Raw genomic sequence first — 23,767 nt, forward strand, 5'->3', positions numbered from 1 at the left:
TCAGTACATCAAGGCGTTCTTTTTCTGTTCTGTTCTGAAATCTCTGCTGTGTTGTGTTTTCACCTTAGAAGGTAAGGCTTTGGCTTCTAGATCGTCAGTCTGCTGTAAATAAAACTGAGTAGCAAGTTGTCGTGTCATGATTTTCAGAGCAAAGAACGACACCAATAGCTCAAAGCTAAGAAAAATGATATAAATTGTATGAACTGCATATTCCAGGGGTAAAATCACAGTCTGTTCATCTGTTAAAAGGAAGAGTATGATCGGCATCTGTATGAGGAAAGTCAAGAGCAGAAACCCGGACAATTCTGGAACCTAAGAGAGAATGAATAAGGAAAAACTAAGGTACAGCATCACCTATCAATTATTAAAGCACATTGTAATACAACATTTAAAACAGCTGCTCTTTTTATCATTGTGCACTGTGTTTTTCATCCTTTAATACTTGAGACTTATTCTTCATTTGGTCTCTGGACAGAAGACGGTTACATCACTACATTAGCAGCTTTACCTTCTGTACTTTTTTTGACTCCGGTAAAGTTTAGATTTATTATAAGCAGATCCTGATCTATTAGGCCTTGGAGCGAAATGTCTAGAAACCGCATAAGACATTTTAAAGTAGTATATGCAGATTCCTGAAAAGTAATTTTTTTCCAGTCTTTTCCATGGTAGTATAAGGAAACAAAAAAACCCTGAAAACTTCCTTAAGCATCTCGCAGCTCAAATGCTATAGCCACCTCTCAGCGTCTGTAATCGTTGATGTGTGAAGTGGAGCAAAGCGTTGCTAGATGGCCGCTCATTATAAAATGATTGCTACACATATAGAACACTTATTATTTATCCAAAGCTTGTTTTATCAATGCTTCACATGTGCCCGTGCTCCCCCATATACAACGTACCTTCTCTTGTAAGTTTCCAATGTATCCCAAGTAGAGTCTCAGACTTTCTATTATTGTGAGAATGGTGACAGCTGATATTAGGAGCCATTGATAGTAACCAGGCAGCAAACGATACTGTAAAAAAAAAAAAAAATAAAGCCAGAAACTGAAATTTTTAAATACGCAATAGAAATTATAATAAGTTTAATATAACTTATTATTCCTCTCGACTCCAGGTTAACAAACTACTTTAAACAATAAATGCAACAAATAGGGCCTAGATAAATGGCACTTCCTAATGAACATATCATCCAAAAAGATCAGGGAAGCGTATAGCCATAAAATAACAGCTTTATTTCAATCAATACAAAAAGACAATCATGAAAAGGAGATGAATATCCAATAGGATACCACAAAGTGCATTGACATTACAATTCCGATAATATTGTGCCTAATGCTACAGAGAACTTGCCCCCCAGGACGAAGCTCACGTGAGACGCGCGTCGGGGACCACGATACCACAAGGTCGTATATTTCATTGTTTCTTTATGGGGCTGCCATGGCACACTTGGGGAATGAGAGCGGCACATTGTAGGAGCCTCTTGGATTACATACCTAGGCACTTGTGCTGATATTCCAATATGCTTACTACCCCATGATAAGCTCATTGTATTTTGGCATTATTTGTTATATATATATATATATATATATATATATATATATATATATATATATATATATATGATGGTACTTGCGTTATATTTTCCAGACTGGGATTTCTGCTTGAACCTCACCCATTAAGACACTTTTTTACTATTTTCAGCCTATGGCTCATTGCATTATTTGATATCAGTGTCTTTTGCTGGGTACTTACCCTTATTAGTGTATTCTAGTTACTGTATTTTCTAGGACTTTGCAGACATATTTTGGCAGTGTTTCCATCTATTTAACATACCATAAGTATCAATATCAACAGTAAACTGCGTCTAATATAAAAATGATCGGGAAGGCTGCTCAGCAAGAAAGCCAGGTTACAGCTTATAACTGCACATGGGGCAAGATCTTAAAGGGAATCTGTCACGTATTTTTTGGCATATAAGATGCGGCCACTGCCATCAGGGGCTTATCTACTGCATTCTGTAATGCTGTAGATAAGCCCGCGATGTAACCTGAAAGATTAGAAAAACGAGTTAGATTATACTCACCCGGGGGGCGGTCTGGTCTGGGTCCGGCGCCTCCTATCTTCATGTGATGATGTCCTCTTCTTTGCTTCCCGTCACGGCTCAGGCGTACTGCTCTGCCCTGTTGAGGGCAGAGCAGAGTACTGCAGTGCGCAGGCGCCGGAAAAGGTCAGAGAGGTTATAAAAAAAAAAAAGTTTCCTATTAGCCCTAAGAAACTTAAAAACTTGGGGCTAAAACATTTTAGTGGTGAAAATGTAATTTAATTTTTTCTTCACCGCTCAATGGTATAAAATTCTGTGATGCACATGTGGTGTCAATATGATCCTAACAAAAAGAATTTGGTTCCAAAATTGTGCTGATGTAAAGTAATGTGGGAAATGTTACTTATTAACTATTACTGAGATTTAAAGGCATGAAAATTCAAAGTTTCAACATTTTCGCCAAATTTATATTTTTTCCACAAATAAACGCAAGTCATACCAAAGAAATTTTACCACTATCATGAAGTACAATATGTCACGAAAAAAACAAAATTAGAATCAGTGGGATCCATTGAAGCATTCCAGAGTTATTACCTCATAAAAGGACAGTGGTCAGAATTGTAAAAGTTGGCCCGTCATTAACATGCAGACCACCTTTGATGTTAAAGGGGTTTTCCAGCTGAGGGCACACTTTCGGCAACCATTGCAGCTTTCCAGGGATAAAAAATGTGTAATGAACTTTAGGATTCAGCTCTGAAGCGGGACGATTGGCCGTCACGTGACAACAGGTTTGAAATACTTGTGGTCTATTGGTGCGGGTCCTAATAGTGGATAGATGATGACTTGTTTTCACCAGACACAGCTTTTAGGTACACAAATAGAAGGCAATTGTGTGGCCATCACAAAGCCCCAATATCAGCCCCATAGCAAATGTATGGGCACAACTGAAAAAGCGTGTATGAGCAAGGAGGCCTACAAATCTTCCATGGGCCGCTATATAAGTTTGACTGTTGGCCAAAGCCGTTGATATTGGTGAATTTGGCTGAAATTAGTCTTAGGCTGGTTTCACATTTGCGGTTGTGTCCGCAGCGTTTCTGCCGCATACATCTGCATGCGTCGTGCTTCCTATCTTTAACATTGTGGACGCAGGTACATGCGTTTGTATGCTTTCGGCAGCGTTGGACTACGCATGCGTTGTTTCGGCTTGTGCGACTGGGTGCGGCCAACGCAACATGTTGCAATTTTGGAGGCGGCAATTTGCCTCCGCCATATGCATGCAGCCGCTTGTGGAAGGAATGCGTCAAAACAATGCATTACAGTCTGAGAATGTATGCGTTCGCAAGCACACGCGTTTGCTAGCTTTTTCGCATGCATGTGTTTTTCCAGAGTAAACCTGTCTAGACACTGATTGGCCACCCCCCACACAAGGATAGATAAAAAGAGGGTGTGGGCACTGGCAGTCCACTACTCTACAGACTGGGAACCAGACTGGAACCTGTGCGGATGTGAAGAATCACAACTTTGGTTCTTTGCGTATAAAAGCGAATGTCTGTCCTTTTTTTCTCTCTTTAGTACGTACTAATTTCTGTCTCTTTTCTTGCAGCATTCATAAATGTCTTCATCTTCTTCTGAGGAGCGCGTGAACGTGCTTGACGGGAAAGTGAAGTGAGTACATTCCTTACTGATTGGTAAGTATTCTCTGTCACATATACACATGTGGCAAAATGTATTTATTTTTTTTTTCCTTTTTCCAAACAGTTCTCACAGCAGCGGAGGCAGAGCAGGATCAGCCAGCACCAGTTCAGGTGGCAAGACAGTGTGTAAGTATACTTTTTTTCCTGACTGTACTATTCTTCCCTTTTTTTTCTTGACTTTACTTATTCTTGCCTGTTTTCTGTATCTCTTGTTTTCTTTACAACATTAATGTCTTTCTTACTTTTCTAGGTTCCAGAAAGGGATGAAGACCTAATTGATAATGACCTCCTAATTTCCCTGGTCAAGGAGCGAGTCCTGTTGTGGGACACAGCAGCACTCGGACGCTGTGGTGATCCGACGGCTGTGGAGTGATGTGGCCCGAGTGATGATGAATGGCTGGGACAACGCACTGCCACTGGTCTTCAAGGCATTTCAGAATTATTTCAATGTTGTGTGATGCAGCAGTGACCTTGGCCGGGATCACACAACTGTGTGTGATGCGATAAAATCCTGCATCACACAGTTGTGTGATCCCAGCCGAAAGTGCATTGTCTAACAATTTTTTCTTTTTTTTCCACAGTGAACAAAGTCAGAACCCGTTGGCATTCAATGAAGGATTGCTTCAACAAGGACCTTCGTCAGGAGTGCCAGGTTCGCAGTGGTGCTGGAGCAAGGATGAGAAAATATCACCACATGCTGGTTTTTTGGAGACTGGTCCTTGCCCAGAGAATGCAAGTATTTTTTGTGGTGTAGTGTGTTGTATTCCCTAATCTGTAGTTTTCTATTCCACAGGAGTTGGTGTTTTTACTATTGTAAATTTTTGATAATTTTTTTTCTTTTCACAGAACCTGGAGCAGCACCCTTGAACCTGGATCTAGAGTGGTCCTTCATCGAACAGCCACGGACCAGCAACACAGACTGGAGACCAGGAAGCTGGTCCATCGGGTGTTCCCCTGTCCCAGGCCTCTGCCACTGGTTTTTTTCAGGGTATTCCCGCCAGCAGCAGAAGGCCGCGGACAGGACACTCATGCCCAAGTTCATTCACTTGAGCTCAATCTTCCAAAATGGCCTCAAGGCGCTGGGAGACAGACTGGAAAGTGGTTTCAACCATATTCACACACTTTTCCAGTATGTCAACCAATGCCTTGACCATCTGAAAGCTGACCTCCAGAGACTAGCACATAATTTTTTTTTTAATCAAATAGGGCATGTCAGAACACTTTACTCCTGATCTCCAGTTCAATGTCATGCAGGCCTGCAATGCTGCCTACATGCAGCAGACTCGGTACTTGCAGCAGTCAGTGGTGGCAATTCCACCTGTACCAACACCGACACGCTTGATCTCAATAGAGTTCTGCTGTATACCACTGCATGGCCGGACAACACTACAGTGACACCACCATGCCGAGTGCTGCTGCACAGTCCACCACGCCAATTGCTGCTCCTGCTTGGACCTCCTCTACCACCATCACCGACATGCCGCAGCAACTGGACCCTGGCAAGGCCGTCCACCATCACCAGGCTGCAGCACCAGGATCCTGCCAGACCGTCCACCAGCACCATGCTACCAGAAGACACCACACCAGCGCTCCCCAGAGGGCCACACCGCAGAACACAGGACAGGGAGAAAAAAAAAAAAAAAAAACCACCACACAATGGACTCTCGCACTCCCTTCCCCCCCCCCAATGTGTCTGATGTCTGGTTTGTCTCTCCCTTCCAGTGTGTCTGTCCCGTCCCATCCCTGACCCCACTAGTTTCATCGCCCCTTCCCCTGCAACCCCTTCATCGTCTTTACCCAGTCAGTCGTCTCAGCTCAACACCCCCAGTTCCGTCTCTTTACCCCAAGTTGCTGCAGTTAGTAGGTTTTTTTTTGTAAATAAATGTGGCTTTTTTGCCCCTACTACTGTTTGGTTCTTTGTGTATTTCGCCTCCGGCAACACACACGCCGTACACTGTTTTTTGCCACCACATGCTTCAGGAGTGAGACAGCTTGAACACTGCAGCTTTGATATGACTTGTATTTTCTCCAGCATCTCTTCAGTCTGCGTAATCTATTGGATGCAGACTGAAGAGACGATGGAGGCAATACAAGGCATATCTGTACTCACCTGGCCAGGTGTCAGAAATATTGACTTCAGGATGCACAAAACCCCAGCATCCTGAATTAACTATTTCTGACACCTGGCCAGGTGAGTATAGATATGCCTTGTATTACCTCCATCTCTTCAGTCTGCATCCAATAGATACTGCACTGACAGTGGATTTGAGTGGAAAGACATAGGACACTCGGTACAGGTCTCAATACAGGTTTTTTGTTTTTTTTTTATTTACACCAAACATTACAGTTAAACACAACAGAACATTTTATTAAACCATTTCATCTTGCCATGCCACACGTCCGATATCAGAAACAAAGTAGGCAGTAATTTGGTTCCTCATTTGGGCAACTTCAAATGTTGGCCTCAGAGGGTGATGATGGTAATCTGGCAATGGGTTTGAAACAGGTTCATCAAGTTCAATGTTGGGTCTCTCTTTAGCCATTATGTAGTTATGCAGTACCCCACAGGCTTTAACAACCTCATCGACTATCCATTTTTAGATTAATGGCTGTTCCAAGAATGCGCCATTTGGAGACTAGAATTCCAAAGGTACACTCAACAGTTCTTCATGCCCTGGTCAGTCTGTAGTTAAATTTTTGTGTGGTTCAAGTCCTGACTGGAGTATGGTTTCAGTAGGTTTTCACACATCTGAAAGGCCTCAACCCCAACCATAACAAATAGCATTGGCAGGCCTTCAGTGTTAGGAAGTGGTCGTGGGAGAGGGTAATTAAATTTTTTTCCATACAAGCGTTAACCCATGGAGTTTTTAAAAAGTCTGGGAGTCATTGCCATGGCCAAAAGCTCCTATGTCCACGGCAATAAAGCGACAGCATCTGCAATCGCCACAAGCACTACAGAAAGATATTTTTTGTAGTTGAAGTACTCAGATCCAGTTCTGGCGGGTTTGGTAATCCGAATGTGTTTTCCCTCCACTGCTCCCAAACAGTAGGGGAAATTAAACACTCGCCAGAAATTTTCGGCAATTTCCAGCCACGTTTCCGTGGTGGGTAGGGGGATAAATTCATCCCAAAGAACGTTCCACAAAGCCCAGCAGGTGTCCGCAACTATTCCAGACAGGGCTGAAATTCCTAGCCGGTACTGAAAATGGAGCGATGACAAGCTCTCTCCGGTAGCCAGAAATCTGCCAAACAGAAAAAATTACCAATAATAATATTTATGATGGGTGTTGTGTACCATGAATGGGAATAACCTGTAATGCATATTTCTCTGTGTTTCGTTTTCCTCCAATAAGCAAGATTCCCTGTTGCTAGGTAGAATTAGACTGTATGAAAATTGTCCCCATGTCCCTCCTGTAGTTGAGCTCTGTATTAGGTTGCTCCTCCCTTCTTTAGTTTAGCCTACAGCATACTCAAGATGCATGTGTACGCCCCTGTAAAGATTACTCTTTTTACCTACTGTCCATTGTAAACTATTACAAGATTTTGGAGCTGGATTACTTAACGGTAATGCTCTTTTAATGAGTCCAAGACAGCACCCACTGGAGGTATCGGATCCGCCCCATTGAACAGGAAACCCTACAGAAAGATAAAAGGGGGCGGTCCGCCTTTCCTCCTAAGTTGTATTTCAGAGTACCAGGAGGAACGCCAAGAGTTAGGCAATGTTCTTGCATTTTTAAGTTTCAACTTATTTATTTTTAGGAGATACTTTAATATGTGGTGTATTTATTGCTATTGTTATCTTCATAGGGAGGGAAGTGAGTGGGTGCTGTTGTGGACTCATTAAAAGAGCATTAATGGTAAGTAATCCGGCTTTTTACCCTTCGCCATGACAGCACCCACTGGAGAGATTCCAGAGACCATCACCTGGGTGGGACCACCGTGCTAAGGACAGTCCTGCTAAAGCTTAGGTCAGAAGTTGATGAAAGGTCAAGTCTATAGTGATTATAGAAAGTAGATGTGGTTGACCAAATTGCCGCCTTACATATGGCTTCGATTGGAACGTCTCCCCTCTCGGCCCAGGAGGATGCCATTGCTCTAGTAGAATGCGCGCTGATATTCTCCGGAGGATCTTCACTTCTTGCGGAGTAGGCTAAACAGATGGCATCCCTGATCCACCGGGATAAGGTGCTCTTCGTGACTCCGTACACCTTTTTACAGCCCTGAAAAGATATGAACAGAGCCCTACACTGCCTCCAGCTCCTGGATCTCTCAATGTATTTTAAGACAGTTCTTCTAACGTCCAAAGTGTGGAATTTCTGTTCTTCAGGAGTGGAGGGGTCTCTGAAGAAGGTCGGGAGGAGTATTTCTTGAGATCTATGGAATTTTGTTGATACCTTAGGAAGGTATGAGGGGTCTGGTTTCAATATCAACCTATCCTGGTATATCTGAAAAAAGGGTGGGTCTATGGATAGAGCTTGGATGTCGCTCACTCTCCTAGCAGACGTTAATGCTACTAAGAGGGCCGTCTTGAGTGACAAGTATTTTAGAGATATCGTGTCTATTGGTTCGAAGGGGGCTTCTGCTAGGGTGTCTAAGACCAAGTTTAAGTCTCACGGAGGGATTGTAGGTATGTGAACAGGGGCCGTTCATTCACAAGCTGTAATAAATCGTGACACCCACTGATTCCCCGCTATATTATGGCCATAAAGTGCCTCTAATGCGGACACTTGGACTTTCAGCGTATTTACTGCCAGACCTAAATCTTTTCCTTTTTCTAGAAATTCCAAGATAGGAACTATCGGTATTTCTGTGGTATGAGAGATTGTATGGAACTGCAGAAATTTTTTTCCATATTCTCGTATAAATCCGAGTAGTGGACTGCTTCCTGCTCTGTAGGAGCGTAGCAATTAGCGTTTCAGAAAACCCTCTTGATTTTAGTAGCTGCCTTTCAAATTCCACGCCGTCAAGTGTAAGCTGTCCACTTGGGGGTGGAAAAAAAAGGGCCTTGGGAGAGTAGGATGGGAATCGAAGGGAGAACCCAAGGATCTGACACTGACATTGTTCGTAGCCATGAGAACCACGGTCTCTTGGGCCAGAATGGCGCTATCAAAATTACCCTCGCCCTGTCCTCTGATCTTCCGAATTACCTGTGGCAGAAGGATTATCGGAGGAAAGGCATATGCTAGGTTGAATTTCCATTAGGCCTGGAGGGCGTCCAGTATGTCTTGATGATCTGATGGGGACAGGGAGGCAAATGTTTTTACTGGTCTGTTATCTTTTGTAGCAAAGAGGTCCACTTGAGGTTGCCCCCATAGAGCTACTATGTCCTTGAAAATTCGGTGATTGAGGCGCCACTCCCCTTGCTGAAGTGTGTGTCGGCTTAAGAAGTCTGCTTCTTGGTTGTTCTTTCCCTTGATATAGAGGGCAGAAAAGGGCAACAAATAATTTTCGGCTAAGCTTAAGATTCTTGCCGCAGAAGACATTAGAGTCTCTAATAGAGTACCTCCCTGTGTATAGATACGCTACTGTGGTGGTGTTGTCCGATAAGATCCTAACATGCTTCTGCTGGAGCTGTGGAAGAAAATGATGTAAAGCATAATGTACTGCCATCAGCTCCTTTAAATTAGATGAGTACTGCAGTTCCTCCCTACTCCACCTTCCTTGACAGAAGCTATTCCCCATATGGGCTCCCCAGCCGTGGGGGCTAGCGTCGGTGGCTAAGATATGGGATGGTAATATTACCCATGGACAAATGATTACCATCTAGCCACCATTCTAGAGAAGTCAAGATAGGGTTCTCTTGTTCTCGAGGTGACCGCCGTGTCGTCTGTCCTCTTGGAGGATCTGATGTTTCTGTGTGCGGATGTGATATTGGGCCCACTGAACTGCCGGGGCACAAGAAGTGAGCAAACGTAATAGTGACATTGCCTCTCTCAGACATGCGTGGTCTGTCCATTACTGCCTCAACTTTTTTTTTTTTTATGCGCGCAATTTTTACCTGAGGGAGTAGACATCTCTGGGTTGTAGAGTCTAACTGGAACCCTAAAAACATCTGGAGGGAGAGTGGAACAAGTCTGGACTTCTGGAAGTTGATGATCCAGCCTAGATCCTGCAAAGATGAGACCGTATCAGCCACACGTCTTGTACACTGGGTGATAGAGTTCCCGATAACTAAGAAGTCATCAAGGTAAGGCACGACTAAGTTGTCTTTCTGACGGAGATAGGCCATCACTTCCAACATCACGTTGGTGAAGATTCGTGGTGCTGTAGCCAGAACGAAGGGCATGGCCGTATACTGAAAGTGATGGATTTTGCCTCCGAATGCTACTTCGACCCTTAGGTACCTTTGGTATCTATCATGAATAGGGAGATGATAGTAAGCATCTTTCAAGTCAATTCCTGCCATTACACAGTTTGGGAAGAGAAGTTTAATGGTGGATCTGATGGATTCCATTTTAAATTTATAATTTTTAATAAACATTAAGTTTCTTCAAATTTATGATTGTTCTAAACGTACCATCTGGTTTGGGAACTAAAAATAAAGGAGAGTAGAATCCTCTACCCTCTTGTCCCTCTGGAACTTTTACTAAAACCCTCTTGGATAATAGACTTTGAATTTCCATTTCGAGGGCTTTTTGTTGTATTATTGAGTTAAGGTGGGTTAGAATAAATGAGTCGTGGGGAATATGAAGGAATTCTAATTTTATTCCTTCTTTAATTATATTTAGAATCCACGAGCTTGATGTTATTGCTTCCCATTTTGAAAAAAAAAAAAGTTTCAGCCAACCCCCTACTGGGGGGGACTGATTGCTCAGTATTTATTTTCTTTTCGGAATGTTGAACCTCTAAACATGCTACCCTTTTGCGGGCCATCTAGCTGATCTATCCTTTTGTCTCCTTCTCCCAAACGGCCACCTTTTAAAGGTTTTCCTGTAGAAAAGGATAGAAGAATCAGGGAAAGCCTTCTTCCTTTCTTTGGCGAGTATGTCATCTAGGGCTTTCCCAAAGAGAAACTCACCCTCGCACGGGATCGCACAGATCTTAGATTTTGATTGTGCGTCCCCCTTCCAGCTCTTCATCCATAGTGCTCACCTACCGCTGTTTACAAGACCCGCCGATCTTGCTGCTAGGCATAGGGTGTATGCCGATGCATCGGCCATGAAGGCTGCCGCTCCTCTAATGGAATAGCGGCTCGTAGTTTTTCCCTAGACACCTTCTGCTCGATTTGTTGATCCAATTGGTCTAACCACACGAGCATTGACCTGGCGGTGCATGTGCTGGCTACTGCTGGCTTAAAAATGCCCGTAGTTGTTTCCAAAGACCTTTTTAATGATGACTCCGCTTTACGGTCTATTAGGTCGGACAGTAAGCCTGCATCCTCTACCAGAAGAGCAGATTGTTTAGAGGTGGAGGCTACAGCAGCGTGAACTTTAGGAATTTGTGTCCATTTCAATAGCTCGTCGTCGCTAAATGGATATTTCCTTTTTGAGGCCGATGGGCGAAAACTTCTTTGATCATGTTTTTGCCATTATCTCTTTATTAGGGCCTTAATTGCCGGTATTACTGGAAAAGCTCTCCTTTTCCTCTCCGCCAAACATTATGTCTTGCGTGGTTTGGGCGCTCTTTGTCTCCTCACACCCCATAGTGTTTCTTACAGATTTGACCAGTTATCCACACTATCCAGGGGAAAACATGATCGTCCCTCAATTTCTGATGACATGAGTCAGGAGTCAGACTATCTCCTGTTCCTCCTCCGAATCTGAGCTGAGAGTCACATGTTTTTTGCTCCTAGTTTGAGGGAGTACTAGCACAGGCAATAGCCTGTAGTTCCTCTCTAATTATGGTCCGTATGTCCTTTGATGACACTGCGGCTCCCTGTCTAGTCTCTCTGGTGCATTGCTTACAGAGCTTTTTGGGGTAGGAGTCAGGAAGAGGCTGAGCACATAAAGCGCATTCTTTTGTGCTTGGATTTATCTTTTTTCTTCATCTGAAAAGAGGGGGGAGACATGGCGAGAAAAAAAAAAAAGGGGGTGTCAGCTTAATAGGCAGAGTATATCTTTTGCACACTCACCCATTGAAGCTTATGGTACCAGATAAGATGGCTGAGACCCAGTCCTGGATCTTGATTCTCCTGCGTCACTACTGTGAGCGGTGTCCGTGGATCCTTTGGCAGCGCGGTCCCGGGAGGCACTGCCCCTACAGAGTCCCCTGCTGGAGCGCGCACGTCTCCCGGATTTGACATGGTTCATCGCTGATTGCTCCGCGGTGTCTGTTTAAATAGGGCCTTCCTCCCTCTTTTTTTTTTGACCCGGAAATCCCTCGGGTTCAATCGCGCTCCTTGCACCTGCGCAATGGCGCTTGTGGGCGCCCCGCCTCAGCCATCATGCCCCGGAAGTTCACTCATTACTTCTGGGGCTCGGAGCAACTGCGTCAGGCGGCGCATGCCCGTCTCAGCCAGAACACTGCCGCCGGGTTTTTTTGTTTTCCTTCGCGCCACTGGCACTCTTACCACTCCTGCAGCGGCGGCTCCTGAGAACTTTTCGGCGCTGCCCGGCCATGCTCCTGAGCGAGACCAGGCGGCCCTCCCCGGACCCGGTCATCACTCTCATCTATCCACCAGACAAGGGGGGAGCCGTCTAACGGAAACTTCCGACGCCGCCTCTGGACCGCAGCCCATGCCGTTCTCACAGATACTGCACTGGCCCAGGTATGCTTTCTGAAGGATTCTTTCTGAGGTTCCCTGGGAACAGGAAACCAAAACTGAGGAGGAAAGGCGGGCCGCCCCCTTTTATCTTTCTGTAGGGTTTCCTGTTCTAATGGGGCGGATCCGATACCTCCAGTGGGTGCTGTCGTGGCGAAGGGTAAAAACAGAATCGTTTCTCCTGGTCTTTCTACAGTTGCATTTCCAGTGGAGTTAAAACTACCTGAGGACACCTGGTGGTGTAAGTACACGTTACACAATTATCTAAGAAGCTGATAGTTAGAACACTTGGGATTTGCAGCCAGCAGGAAGAGTCAGAATAACGGGGTTTAGCAAAAAAACACATAAAGGAAAAAACAATTAATACAAGGCAGATTAATAATAATTATGACAGACGTTTGTTTTGAAATATTACATACCTTAATGTGACCAAGAGACATTCCTCAGCAGGAATCGCTCTACGGAGCTGGGTGTCCTGTCTCCTGAAGGCTCCTTGGACACAACCAAGCAAATCCTGGAAGATCTCGAGACATCCTGGTATATTCCGCAAATTTCTCTGGGTTGGCATGGAGCTTGCTGTATAGGGCGTGGTAGGCTCCACGCCTCTCCCAGACTTCGATAATGGGATGTTTCCAAAAAACGCAGATGCTGTCTTCTCAGTCTCTTTCTTACTCACAAGCAAACGCAAAGGGAAGAAACGGCTTTATATCCAAATCCAGGTTGAAAAAAAAAGCTCTCCATGCGAAGATCCATCGTGACGCAGGATACAGGAGCAAAATCTGAAGATATCAGCTGTACAAGGGTCTATATAAAGATATCCCATAACACACGCCCATTGGTAGTGTCTTTATCTAGATTTTTAGAACTCATGCGCATAAAAAGCGCAAACGCATGGAAAAGCTGCTTTTTTTACCGCATGCATATAAAACGCTGCGTTTTGCATGCGGTTTTTCGTGCGTTTGAGGTTGCGGACGATACGCTGCAGATTCAACCGCAAATGTGAATCTAGCCTTAGTGCATCAGTGCTGATCTGGTTCTCAATGCCCAGGGCATGGTTAATGCTGCCGCTCACTATGTACGGAGTGGTAACTGAAGCTGCGCCAGCTGCACATCTATGACTGAAAGCCCTTAGGATGCCGGGAGTTACTATGTTAATCTCATTGCAGTCATCCCAATGCTTCAGAACACTTAATCTGCAGATTAATCCCATATCTGCAATTTAACAGCATTTTTTGACAAGATTGGTTCCCTTTAAAGAATTCCATTGTTTTCATTTGACAGTTTATGCTGTAAGATGATTACTGTTCTATAATGTTTTGACATTTTAGATCAGTTTTTAATTGACCTGTTAATCTCACTGCAATTTTGTGAAATTGAGTTGCTAATTATTCAGGCTAAGAAAAGGCCTTTGCAATCAAAATATGCTCCCTACTTTCCAAGCCCCCTCCCTGTTGCACATCGTCAATTACTAGTGGGCACCTTGCAGTTTGAGTTGAACTGGTCTAAGGGGCGATTATTATAGTATTTCGATTCCCTATATGAACAAACAGTCAATGGATATTACAACAGATCAAACTTATATTAATAGATGATCTGCAGAATGTTTATATTTTAATGAGATTGGTAATTTCTAATAGATAGTGCCATTCTTGATGAACTGATGCACATTTTACTCATTTCACAAATACCTATATGTTTTGTGCTTAAACATTGTTGGCTGCAAAGTATTGTGACTTTTCTTCATTATCTGTAGGTCTGTGCCTGTTTATATTCAGGGAAAAAAAAAAAAAAAGAAAAAAAAAACTACAACTACTGTATCCATACCTTCAGCTCCAGCATGATGATCTCAGAAATAAGCCATATAGGAAAGAAAAGCACATTAAAATACAAGGCCATCTGTAGTGGAAGGCTTGACACCATTTCATGTCCTGCAGAAACACAAGATGCACGGATTATTGGGCCAAGTTCACACTAGGCGTTTTTGCATAAATTTAGTTGAAAAGCACCAAACTGCAGTAACAGGCACTATATGAGCAGATCTAGTTGTGGGACATCTGTCTATTGGCCCCATCCATAGTCTCTGCCCGCTGGGAGGCTCGCAAATTTTTTACCTACTGGGATCCACACGGCGGCTTTACATTACCAGGCTGGTACGATAATCATCATTGCAGTGTGATGAAAGTCGACCTGCACATTCTCTACCAGGCTCACATACAGAAGAGCCAATGTGCATATATAAGTATTAAAGGGGCAAATAGTCAGTGGTTTGTAGCCATCTTCTATTATAACAGGAGTGAATGCATATCACTTTTAGTAAACTTTGAATTTGATAATAGATTTGATAAATATTCTATTACTTTTTAGAAGATTTTGTACAGCAATGTATCTTAGTATGGGGAGGATGTGTGTTGCTGAACTCAATGCCAGGAGCCATCTGTACAAGATTTCTCCTCTAGAAGCAGTTATTCTAGGAGATAACACCTTTGTATACATGATATCTAACAGGGAGTACATGCCGAGGTTCATTTTATATGCAAACTGCTTCTTCAGAGAGTAAAGGCCCTTTTACATTTAACAATGCACCAGCGATCCCGACAACCATACGACCCCGTCAGGATCGCTGGTGCATCGCTAAATGGTCGCTAGTGAGCTGCCACACAGGCAGATCTCACAGTGATACAGCGGTCGTTACTTACCTTTCAGATGCGGCGATCCTGACGTCCTCCCGCCTGCGTGCACGCGTCACTCGTCGGCGCCAGCAGGAAGCGCCCGACGAGAAATGGAGCTGCGCAATCTCGCACGATCAACGACAGACAGCGGGTGAGCCGGTCGGAGGTAAGTATCACACATAGCGATATCGCTGCTGCGTCACCAAATCTGTGATGCTTTAGCGATATTGCTATGTGTAAAACCCCCTTAAGAGGATAGGGAATCTAGTTCTACTTATTGGAGATAACAATCCTAAAAAGCAATATTGACACTTTGTGGCCGGGTGCACATTGTCAGTACTGTAATTGGAAGCAGCACATGTCCGCTGCGTCCAGAGCGCTGCCGTCTATTGAACGCAGGTGAATCCGTATGTGTTAATTGAATCACCACGTCCAGTACATTGTATGGGTGAAATTTATCTTGCGGAGACTCACGTCTCAGTGAGCTAAATTGATATGCTGCGGTCTGGAAAGATGGGCCGCTTGTCTGTCTCCACAGGCTTTGGTGCACATATAAGAGGGTCAAGCCCTTTAAAATGTTGATGCACCTGTTTACATCTACATAGTTGCCATATTTGTATGAGTCATGTATATAATTGCTATATATTTCAATATGCCGTATTTAAATATCTTTATACTATATTTAAACTAGGGACAATGCAGTTAGGGAAAAGGCCAGTAGATGGGGGCACTGAGTACACTGCATAGAAAGGTTTAGTTGTAGGACATTTAGAGGTTAATTGTAGGAGTGGTAGCTGGGGAATAAGCTAGACAGATTTCCTGGTTGTAGTCAGACAGGGGTAGACCCCCTGGTGTGCTCAGGTGTCCGTGGGGCCTGAGCTGCTTGGCTATCACATTAATGTTCCAAGTAAAGATACCCGGCCATCCATAGAAAGGATTAGAGGTACTCAGGAAGAGGAGAACGTGCGGACGTGCATGGTATTAGCAGCAGTGTAGTGAAGAAGCCAGTGAAGAAGTCACTGATGAAGTAACTGAAGAAGTTTGGGTGCTGAAGAAGACTGGACCACCAGCAAGTGTGCAGGCAGGATAACCAAGAGGAGGTGGATGACCTAGTAGATGATTATTTCCGTGTCTGGGCTAAAGTTGGTTCCAGGGAGATAGGTTGAAGTGCCACTTTCACCGGGCTCCTCGTCCTGTTGTAACCTTGTGGCCTATTCCAGTGAAGTAGAGGAAGTAAGGGAAAGACGAAGAATAATGCATTGCCGCTACTGTGACAAGTGTTCATGATGTGCCGTGTCCTGAAGAGAATAAATCCATTATTCTTAAAGTTGCTTTGGACTCTGCCTCCTGTCCTTTAAGTGAACGGAAGAACGGGGAACACAGCAGGGAAGAAGCAGCTGACAGCACAATGAGTACAGAATGTGCTGATGTGTCTACCACCTGACCGTATTATTACACACACATAGTGGACATGGGATTTCTTGAAATCCCATCCACTATGCTGTAACATCTGGACGCTGCAGATGTACGCAGCGTTCAACCCACAGCGTTTACTGACTGTGGGAACGTACCCTTAGGGGTTTTTGCCACATGACTTTGGGTTAGAAGACACATCAGAAACTCCAGTTGCATACGCCTTTTTCAGGATATTTACCCCTCATCAGTGTAAAGCACGAGAACTTGTTTTCCTGGGTGAGAAGCCTCTGACAGGAGGTCTAATAAGTAAAGCTTCTCCTGGTAGAGAGTGCCAAGTTGGTGAAGTGAGACTTACGATGTGTGCACACGTTGCGGATTCTGCTGCAGATCTGCAGCAGATTTGGCCTGCGGATTCGCAGCAGATTCTGCTGCATTGTACAGTACCTTTAAAGTCTATGGAAAACAAATAACGCAGTGCATGTCAATTTGTTGTGTGGAATCTGCAGCGGTTTGACACCTGCTCCATTATAGAAATCCGCAGGTATCAAAATGCAGAGGAAATCTGCAGGTCATTTTACCTGCGGATTTAGCCAAATCCACGCGGAAAAATCCACAGGACAATCCGCACCGTGTGCACATACCCTTAGAGGCCATGTAATACTCCAAATAAGAAAAAAAAAGCCGGATTACTTACCTGTAATGCTCTTTTAATGAGACCACAACAGCACCCACTTGGAGAGAGGGATCCGCCCATAGGAACAGGAAACCTACAGAGATAAAATAGGGCGGTCCGCCTCTCCTCAGTTGGATTTCAGAGTACCCGGAGGACCGCCAATTATTAGGCCATTATATTATCAAATATTCTAAATTTATTAACTTTACAACTAAGAAGGTGTATATACACATTATGTTAACTTCTAGGGAGGGTTAGTGAACGGGTGCTGTCGTGGACTCATTAAAAGAGCATTACCGGTAAGTAATCCGGCTTTTTACTCTTCGCCACGACAGCACCCACTTGGAGAGACTTTCAGAGACCTTCACCTGGGAGGGACCACCGTGCCGAGGACCGCTCTACCAAAGGCTAGGTCAGATGGGCATGATAAATCAAGCCTATAGTGGTTATAAAAGGTAGAGGGTGTAGACCAAGTTGCAGCCTTATATATAGACTCAATTGCGACGTCTCCCCTCTCCGCCCAAGAGGAAGCCATAGCTCTGGCGGAATGTGCCCTGATACCCTCCGGAGGATCTTCATTGCTCTCGGAGTATACTAGACCAATCGCGTCTCTGATCCACCGAGACAGAGTACCCCTTGTGACCTCATGTCCCTTCTTTTGGCCCTGGAAGGAAACAAATAGAGCCCTACTCTTCCTCCAGCTGCTAGACCTCTCAATGTATTGCAATACTGCTCTAACGTCTAGTGTATGGAACTTTTCTTCCTCTGGAGTAGATGGGTTACTAAAAAATGAAGGGAGATGGATCTCTTGTGATCTATGAAACTTCCCTGCTACCTTTGGTAAGTATGAGGGGTCTGGTTTTAATATTAGCTGATCCTGGAATGTCAACAGAAAAGGGGGTTCTATTGAAAGTGCTTGTATGTCGCTAACTCTTCTGGCTGAGGTTAGTGCAACTAGCAGTACTGTTTTAAGAGATAGGTGCTTAAGGGATATTGAGTCTAATGGTTCAAAAGGCGGACGTGTTAGGGCCTCCAGCACCAGATTCAAGTCCCAAGGAGGAACTCTGGGTATGTGTTCCGGTTCGCTCCGCTCACAGGCAGAGATGAATCTAGCTATCCATCTACTGCCTGCCACGTTATAACTATAGAGGGCCCCTAGAGCCGATACGTGGACTTTTAGTGTGTTAACCGATAGTCCTAAATCTTTCCCTTTCTGTAGAAACTCTAGGATTGCTGTTATAGGAATTTCTCTGGAATCAGGAGCTGTGTGAAACTCCAAGAATTTTCTCCATACCCTGGTGTAATTTTTTGTCGTAGCCAATATTCTGCTTTGCAAGAGAGTATTGACTAACCCCTCCGAGAATCCTCTTGCTCTCAACATTTCCCTTTCAAGTTCCAAGCCGTCAAGTGGAGATTGTCCACTTGAGGATGGAAGAATGGCCCCTGAGAGAGGAGCCTGGGGGTTGAAGGAAGCACCCAAGGGTCTCTCACTGACATTGCTTGTAGGCATGAAAACCATGGTCTCCTGGGCCAGAATGGCGCTATTAAGATTATTCGCGCTTCCTCTGTCCTGATCACCTGTGGTAGTAGTATGATTGGGGGAAATGCATATGCCAGTTTGAACCGCCATGGGACTTGGAGGGCATCCAGAATTTCCAGATTGTCTACCATTTTTAAAGAGGCAAATCTTCGCACCAGTCTGTTCTCCCTGGTGGCGAAGAGATCTATCTGGGGAAGGCCCCATAACTACACAATGCGTGTGAATATTTGTTGGCTCAGGCACCACTCTCCTTGCCGAAGTGTATGGTGGCTTAGAAAGTCTGCCTCTGAATTGTCTCTCCCTCTTATGTGGAGGGCTGAGAGAGACAAAATGTTTTTCGGCTAAAGACAAGATCCCTCTTGCGGAAGACATTAATGCGACTGATCGAGTCCCGCCTTGCCTGTTCAGATATGCGACCACTGTGGTGTTGTCTGACAGGATCCTCACGTTTTCTTCTTGTAACTACGTAAGAAAATTATATAATGCATGACTAACTGCCTTTAGTTCTTTCAAGTTTGATGAATCCTGATTCTCACTTATATCCCATAGGCCTTGGGCAAAGGTACTTCCCATATGAGCTCCCCATCCTGTGGGGCTGGCATCAGTAGTAATTATACGGGAAGGTGTCATCACCCATGGTACTCCTCCCGATAGGTTATCCTCCTCTAGCCACCATGCTAGGGAGGTTAGGACCGTCTGAGATAAAGTGATTTTTTTCCCCAAATTTCCATGGTACTGAGTTTCCTCTAAGAGAATTTGATGCTGTAATTCTTTCGTGTGGAATTGAGCCCACCGAACTGCCGGGATGCAGGAAGTAAGGGACCCTAGGAGGGACATTGCTTCCCTTAAGGATATGTGTGGCTTGTCTATTGCTGACCTGACCTTCGCTTTAATTGCTGTAATTTTTGTGGCAGCAGACATTTTTGGCTTATGGAGTCTAGTTGGAGACCCAGGAAGGACTGAACTGACTGTGGCTCGATTCTGGACTTCTTGAAGTTAATTATCCAACCAAGAGCCTGTAGGGATAAGATTGCATCAGCAACTCGCTTATTACATTGTCTAGCTGAGTTCCCCATTATCAAAAAATCATCCAAATAGGGAACTATCAGTGTGTCCTGTCGTAAGAAAGCCATTACTTCCAGCATCACCTTTGTAAAGACTCTTGGTGCGATGGAAAGGCCGAATGGCATGGCTGTGAACTGGAGGTGTTGTATGGTGCCCTCGAGGAAGACCGCCACTCTGAGGTATTTCTGAAATCTGTAATGGATGGGAAGATAATAGGCATCCTTCAGATCCAGCCCTGCCATCATACAATTGGGAAAAAGGAGCTTAATTGCTGATCTAATGGACTCCATTTTAAATTTATGATTTATTACAAATGAATTTAGTTTCCTCAGGTTAATTATCATCCTGAATGAGCCATCTGGTTTAGGTATCAGAAAGAGGGGAGTAAAGAGGGGAGTAAAATCCTCTCCCTTCCTGTCCTTTAGGTACCTGGACCAAAACTTTTTTGTCCAGCAGACTGACAATTTCATTCTCTAAGGCCCGCTGTTGGACTGGTGAGCTGAGGGATGTTACAATGACTGAATTACGGGGTACGTGATTGAACTCTAATTTTAATCCTTCCCTAATAATGCCTAGGACCCAAGGGCTGGCCGTGATTTTTTCCCATTCCTGAAGAAAAAATTGTCTCCCTCCTACTGGAGGGACTGGCTCCTTAGTTCCGATCTCTGCGGAAGGAGGATCCTCTAAACATAGCACCTTTGCCTTTTTCTTCCTTCGTGGCCCAGCGATTTCGATTCTCTGCTGGTCTTCCCCTGCCAAATGGTAGTCTCCTAAATGCCCTCCTATAAAATGGGAGAGAGGGGTTAGGGAACCCTTTTTTCCTTTCTTTTGCTTTTGTAAGGATTTCATCTAAGGTTTTCCCCAAACAAAAACTCACCCTCACAAGGTATGGTACATAGCTTTGCCTTGGATTGGGTGTCACTTTTCCAGCTCTTAAGCCACAGGCTACGTCTGGCGTTATTAAGCAAGCCTGCTGTTCTGGCTGCCATGCGTAGGGAATCGGCCGAAGCATCCGCCATATATGCCGCTGCGCCACGAATTAGTGGTATAGCCGCTCGTAGCTTATCTCTGGAGACTATTTGCTGGTCTAGTTGATCAATCCAGACCAGCATAGAGCGAGCTGTGCACGTACTGGCTATTGCCGGTTTAAATGTGCCCGTAGCTGCCTCCCATGCCCTCTTTAGTGAGGCATCAGCTTTCCAGTCCAGTGGGTCTTTTAGAGTGCCTGCATCTTCCACTGGTAAGGCCGACTGTTTTGAGGCGGAGGCGACTGCCGCATCGACCTTCGGGACCTTCTTTCCACGTTGACAATTCCTCGTCTCTGAAGGGGTACCTTCTTTTTGACGCCGAGGGAAGATAAACTCTCTGTTCTTGCTTCTCCCATTCCTTTTGAGGGAAAAGAGGGAAAAGAGGGAAAAGAGGGAAAAGAGGGAAAAGAGGGAAAAGAGGGAAAAGAGGGAAAAGAGGGAAAAGAGGGAAAAGAGGGAAAAGAGGGAAAAGAGGGAAAAGAGGGAAAAGAGGGAAAAGAGGGAAAAGAGGGAAAAGAGGGAAAAGAGGGAAAAGAGGGAAAAGAGGGAAAAGAGGGAAAAGAGGGAAAAGAGGGAAAAGAGGGAAAAGAGGGAAAAGAGGGAAAAGAGGGAAAAGAGGGAAAAGAGGGAAAAGAGGGAAAAGAGGGAAAAGAGGGAAAAGAGGGAAAAGAGAAACACTGTGGCGCAGCTAGTTAACATGGGACCGGCCTGAAATACCGGCGCCGCCATATTAAACATCTCTCTCTTTTTTTTTTTTTCCCCGGAGGGGGCGGGGAGTGCTGCTCCAAGCACCAGTCTCGCGCGGCTCCGTGAGACCGCGCATGCGCTGTACACTGAGGTAACCCGGAAGTTCCTCCTTACCTCCTGGCAGCGCCGCCCATGCATCCTCCTGGACACTGAAGCCCCGGGAACGCCAGAGATAACGGGTTCCTCTCGGCTCTGCACTCCCACACGGACCGGGATGGATGCCTACAAGATCCCGGTGGCATGTATGTCATTTAGAAAACCCCCGGTCGGCCTCATCCGGAACCGGTGTTTCTCGTTGCGCTGCCCGTCTGTCGAGGAGGGAGCCGGACTCCAGCATTCCCCCGTCGCTGCTTCTGGACCGGAACCCCTGCCGTTCGTGCAGACACTGCACAGGCGGTTCCTTGGCCCAGGTATGTCTTCTGTAGAAAATCCTGCGGTTCCCATGGAACAGGAAACCAACTGAGGAGGAGAGGCGGACCGCCCTCTTTCATCTCTGTAGGTTTCCTGTTCCTATGGGCGGATCCCTCTTTCCAAGTGGGTGCTGTCGTGGTGAAGAGTAAAACCTCTGTATGCTTGAATAAGAAATCAGAGATGTTCCATGGATCTGGATGAGCCCTATTACAGCTCTGTGCTATATGAAATCCTTCTACACAGGTTATCATCATTATATATTACACTGACCACAACATTTGTATATTTAGGGTATTAAATAAATAATTCTGATTGGTTAACAAATGCATAGAAGTATATTAAAAAACACCCTCAACAGGTCAGCACTACATGGGACTGTGCAGAGTCCTGAGTAGATGGCCTCCATACCCCGCCATAAATATAGAAAACATAGATCGTTACCTCTGTGATAAGGACGACTTTCTTGACAATCCCTAGTTTTGTTCTGGATGAAGAAAGAACCACTGATGCTTGCAAGACCATGGCGGATATTACTTGGCAGGGGAGTGTGAAGAGACATGGTCAAAACTCACGCTTCTCAACACAGTCTTTCTCGTCTTAACAGACGGGATTAATCCAGGCTTGTTTGCTAATTGTGATGTCTTAATAGGATTTCAATCTTCTGCCCAACTGGGATTAGCCAACTGTTTTTTTAGTAGACAGATGAAATTTATGAAAGTGTCAAAGTTTAGATATATGGAGCGATTAAGACAAAAATATCCTTAATAAAAAAATATACTATATACTGTACCATGTTCTCGGGTCATTTAAAAGTTGTGTTATATTGTTTACTATGTGGTAATGACCGGAAAGAACAAACTATTAATTTTACAACAAAAGAATTCCTTGCTACTGTACTGAGAAAGTTTGACATGAATACTTGTTTAGGAGTTACTACCGAGTTGATAACTTGATTGTTGGAAGTTTACTACGGTGACCCCCACCAATCCCTAGAATAAGAGTCTGATATGTCCTGTACAATGGCACAGTGGCTGCATATGTGCACCACCACATTATTCATTGTATATGGGACATTGAAAGATAGCTGGGCTGACACTTCAGAGGCTCATTCTCAGGATCATGGTTGTCAAATACACAGCAATCAGTAAGTTGTCACCAATGCTGTGGATAGGTGAATTATCTGCCAAGTTAGGAATAACTCCTTAGAAAGGCATATGTCAGAAAAATAACCCCCTCCCCACCAAACTATTTGTGGGCATATAGGTCTTTGAAAGCTAAATTCATTGACGCCATTATTTCTTTTATCTGTTGCTGCATTCCTGAGAAATCAGCATTTAAGTGTTCTGGGCATGGCAGATCACTTCCCAAGTCTCTGCTTTCTGAGGTTGTTTCCAGCTATGCACCAGCATATCAAGTTTGATTGATAACTTACTATCTGTGTGATGTCAAACAAGGCAAAAGAGCTGCGTTGCATTACCTGACAGCAGCCGGTACATATTGAATGGAGCTGTGCTTTCCGGCTTCATTCAAAGTATTTACATCCAGATGTTGCCAGAGCAAATAACAGCTGATCAGTGGGGTTGCAGGTGTCAAAGCCCCTTAGATTTGATAATGATGATCAAATAATAACATTAATCCTTAAAGACTTAAGAATTTAACTGATCTGTATTTGACATTACAATATGCTGAAAGAGAGCATTGACCGCTCCTCCAAAACTCATACAATGATCTAATGCCGCTAGGCAAAAAATTATATCACTGAACATGAGGTTCTTAGTGAAATAT

General features: G+C 44.5%; 1 protein-coding gene across 1 annotated transcript; it reads right to left on the reverse strand.

The window, feature by feature from the left end:
• Window positions 1-22,661, reverse strand: LOC141065855 (transmembrane protein 17B-like). Its single transcript, XM_073557942.1, has 4 exons — window positions 22,424-22,661; window positions 14,258-14,361; window positions 897-1,010; window positions 1-312 (listed from the first exon to the last, which is right to left on the reverse strand). The coding sequence occupies exons 1-4, from the start codon at window positions 22,539-22,541 to the stop codon at window positions 1-3; spliced, it is 648 nt and encodes a 215-aa protein (XP_073414043.1). The 5' UTR covers window positions 22,542-22,661.
• Between the last annotated feature and the right edge of the window lie 1,106 nt (window positions 22,662-23,767).

The sequence above is a fragment of the Dendrobates tinctorius genome, unplaced genomic scaffold, assembly GCF_039654945.1.
Source record: "Dendrobates tinctorius isolate UK_male_01 unplaced genomic scaffold, ASM3965494v1 ptg000003l, whole genome shotgun sequence".
Taxonomy (NCBI): domain Eukaryota; kingdom Metazoa; phylum Chordata; class Amphibia; order Anura; family Dendrobatidae; genus Dendrobates; species Dendrobates tinctorius.

What these genes read in the sequence shown, in the direction of transcription:
- LOC141065855 (XM_073557942.1), bottom strand. Translation starts at nt 22,541, where the DNA reads ATGTCTCTTCACACTCCCCTGCCAAGTAATATCCGCCATGGTCTTGCA. An exon ending in AAGTCGTCCTTATCACAGAG is followed by an intron (nt 14,362 to 22,423) that starts GTAACGATCTAT and finishes GTGTTTCTGCAG; the next exon opens with GACATGAAATGGTGTCAAGC. An exon ending in TCATCATGCTGGAGCTGAAG is followed by an intron (nt 1,011 to 14,257) that starts GTATGGATACAG and finishes TTTTTTTTACAG; the next exon opens with TATCGTTTGCTGCCTGGTTA.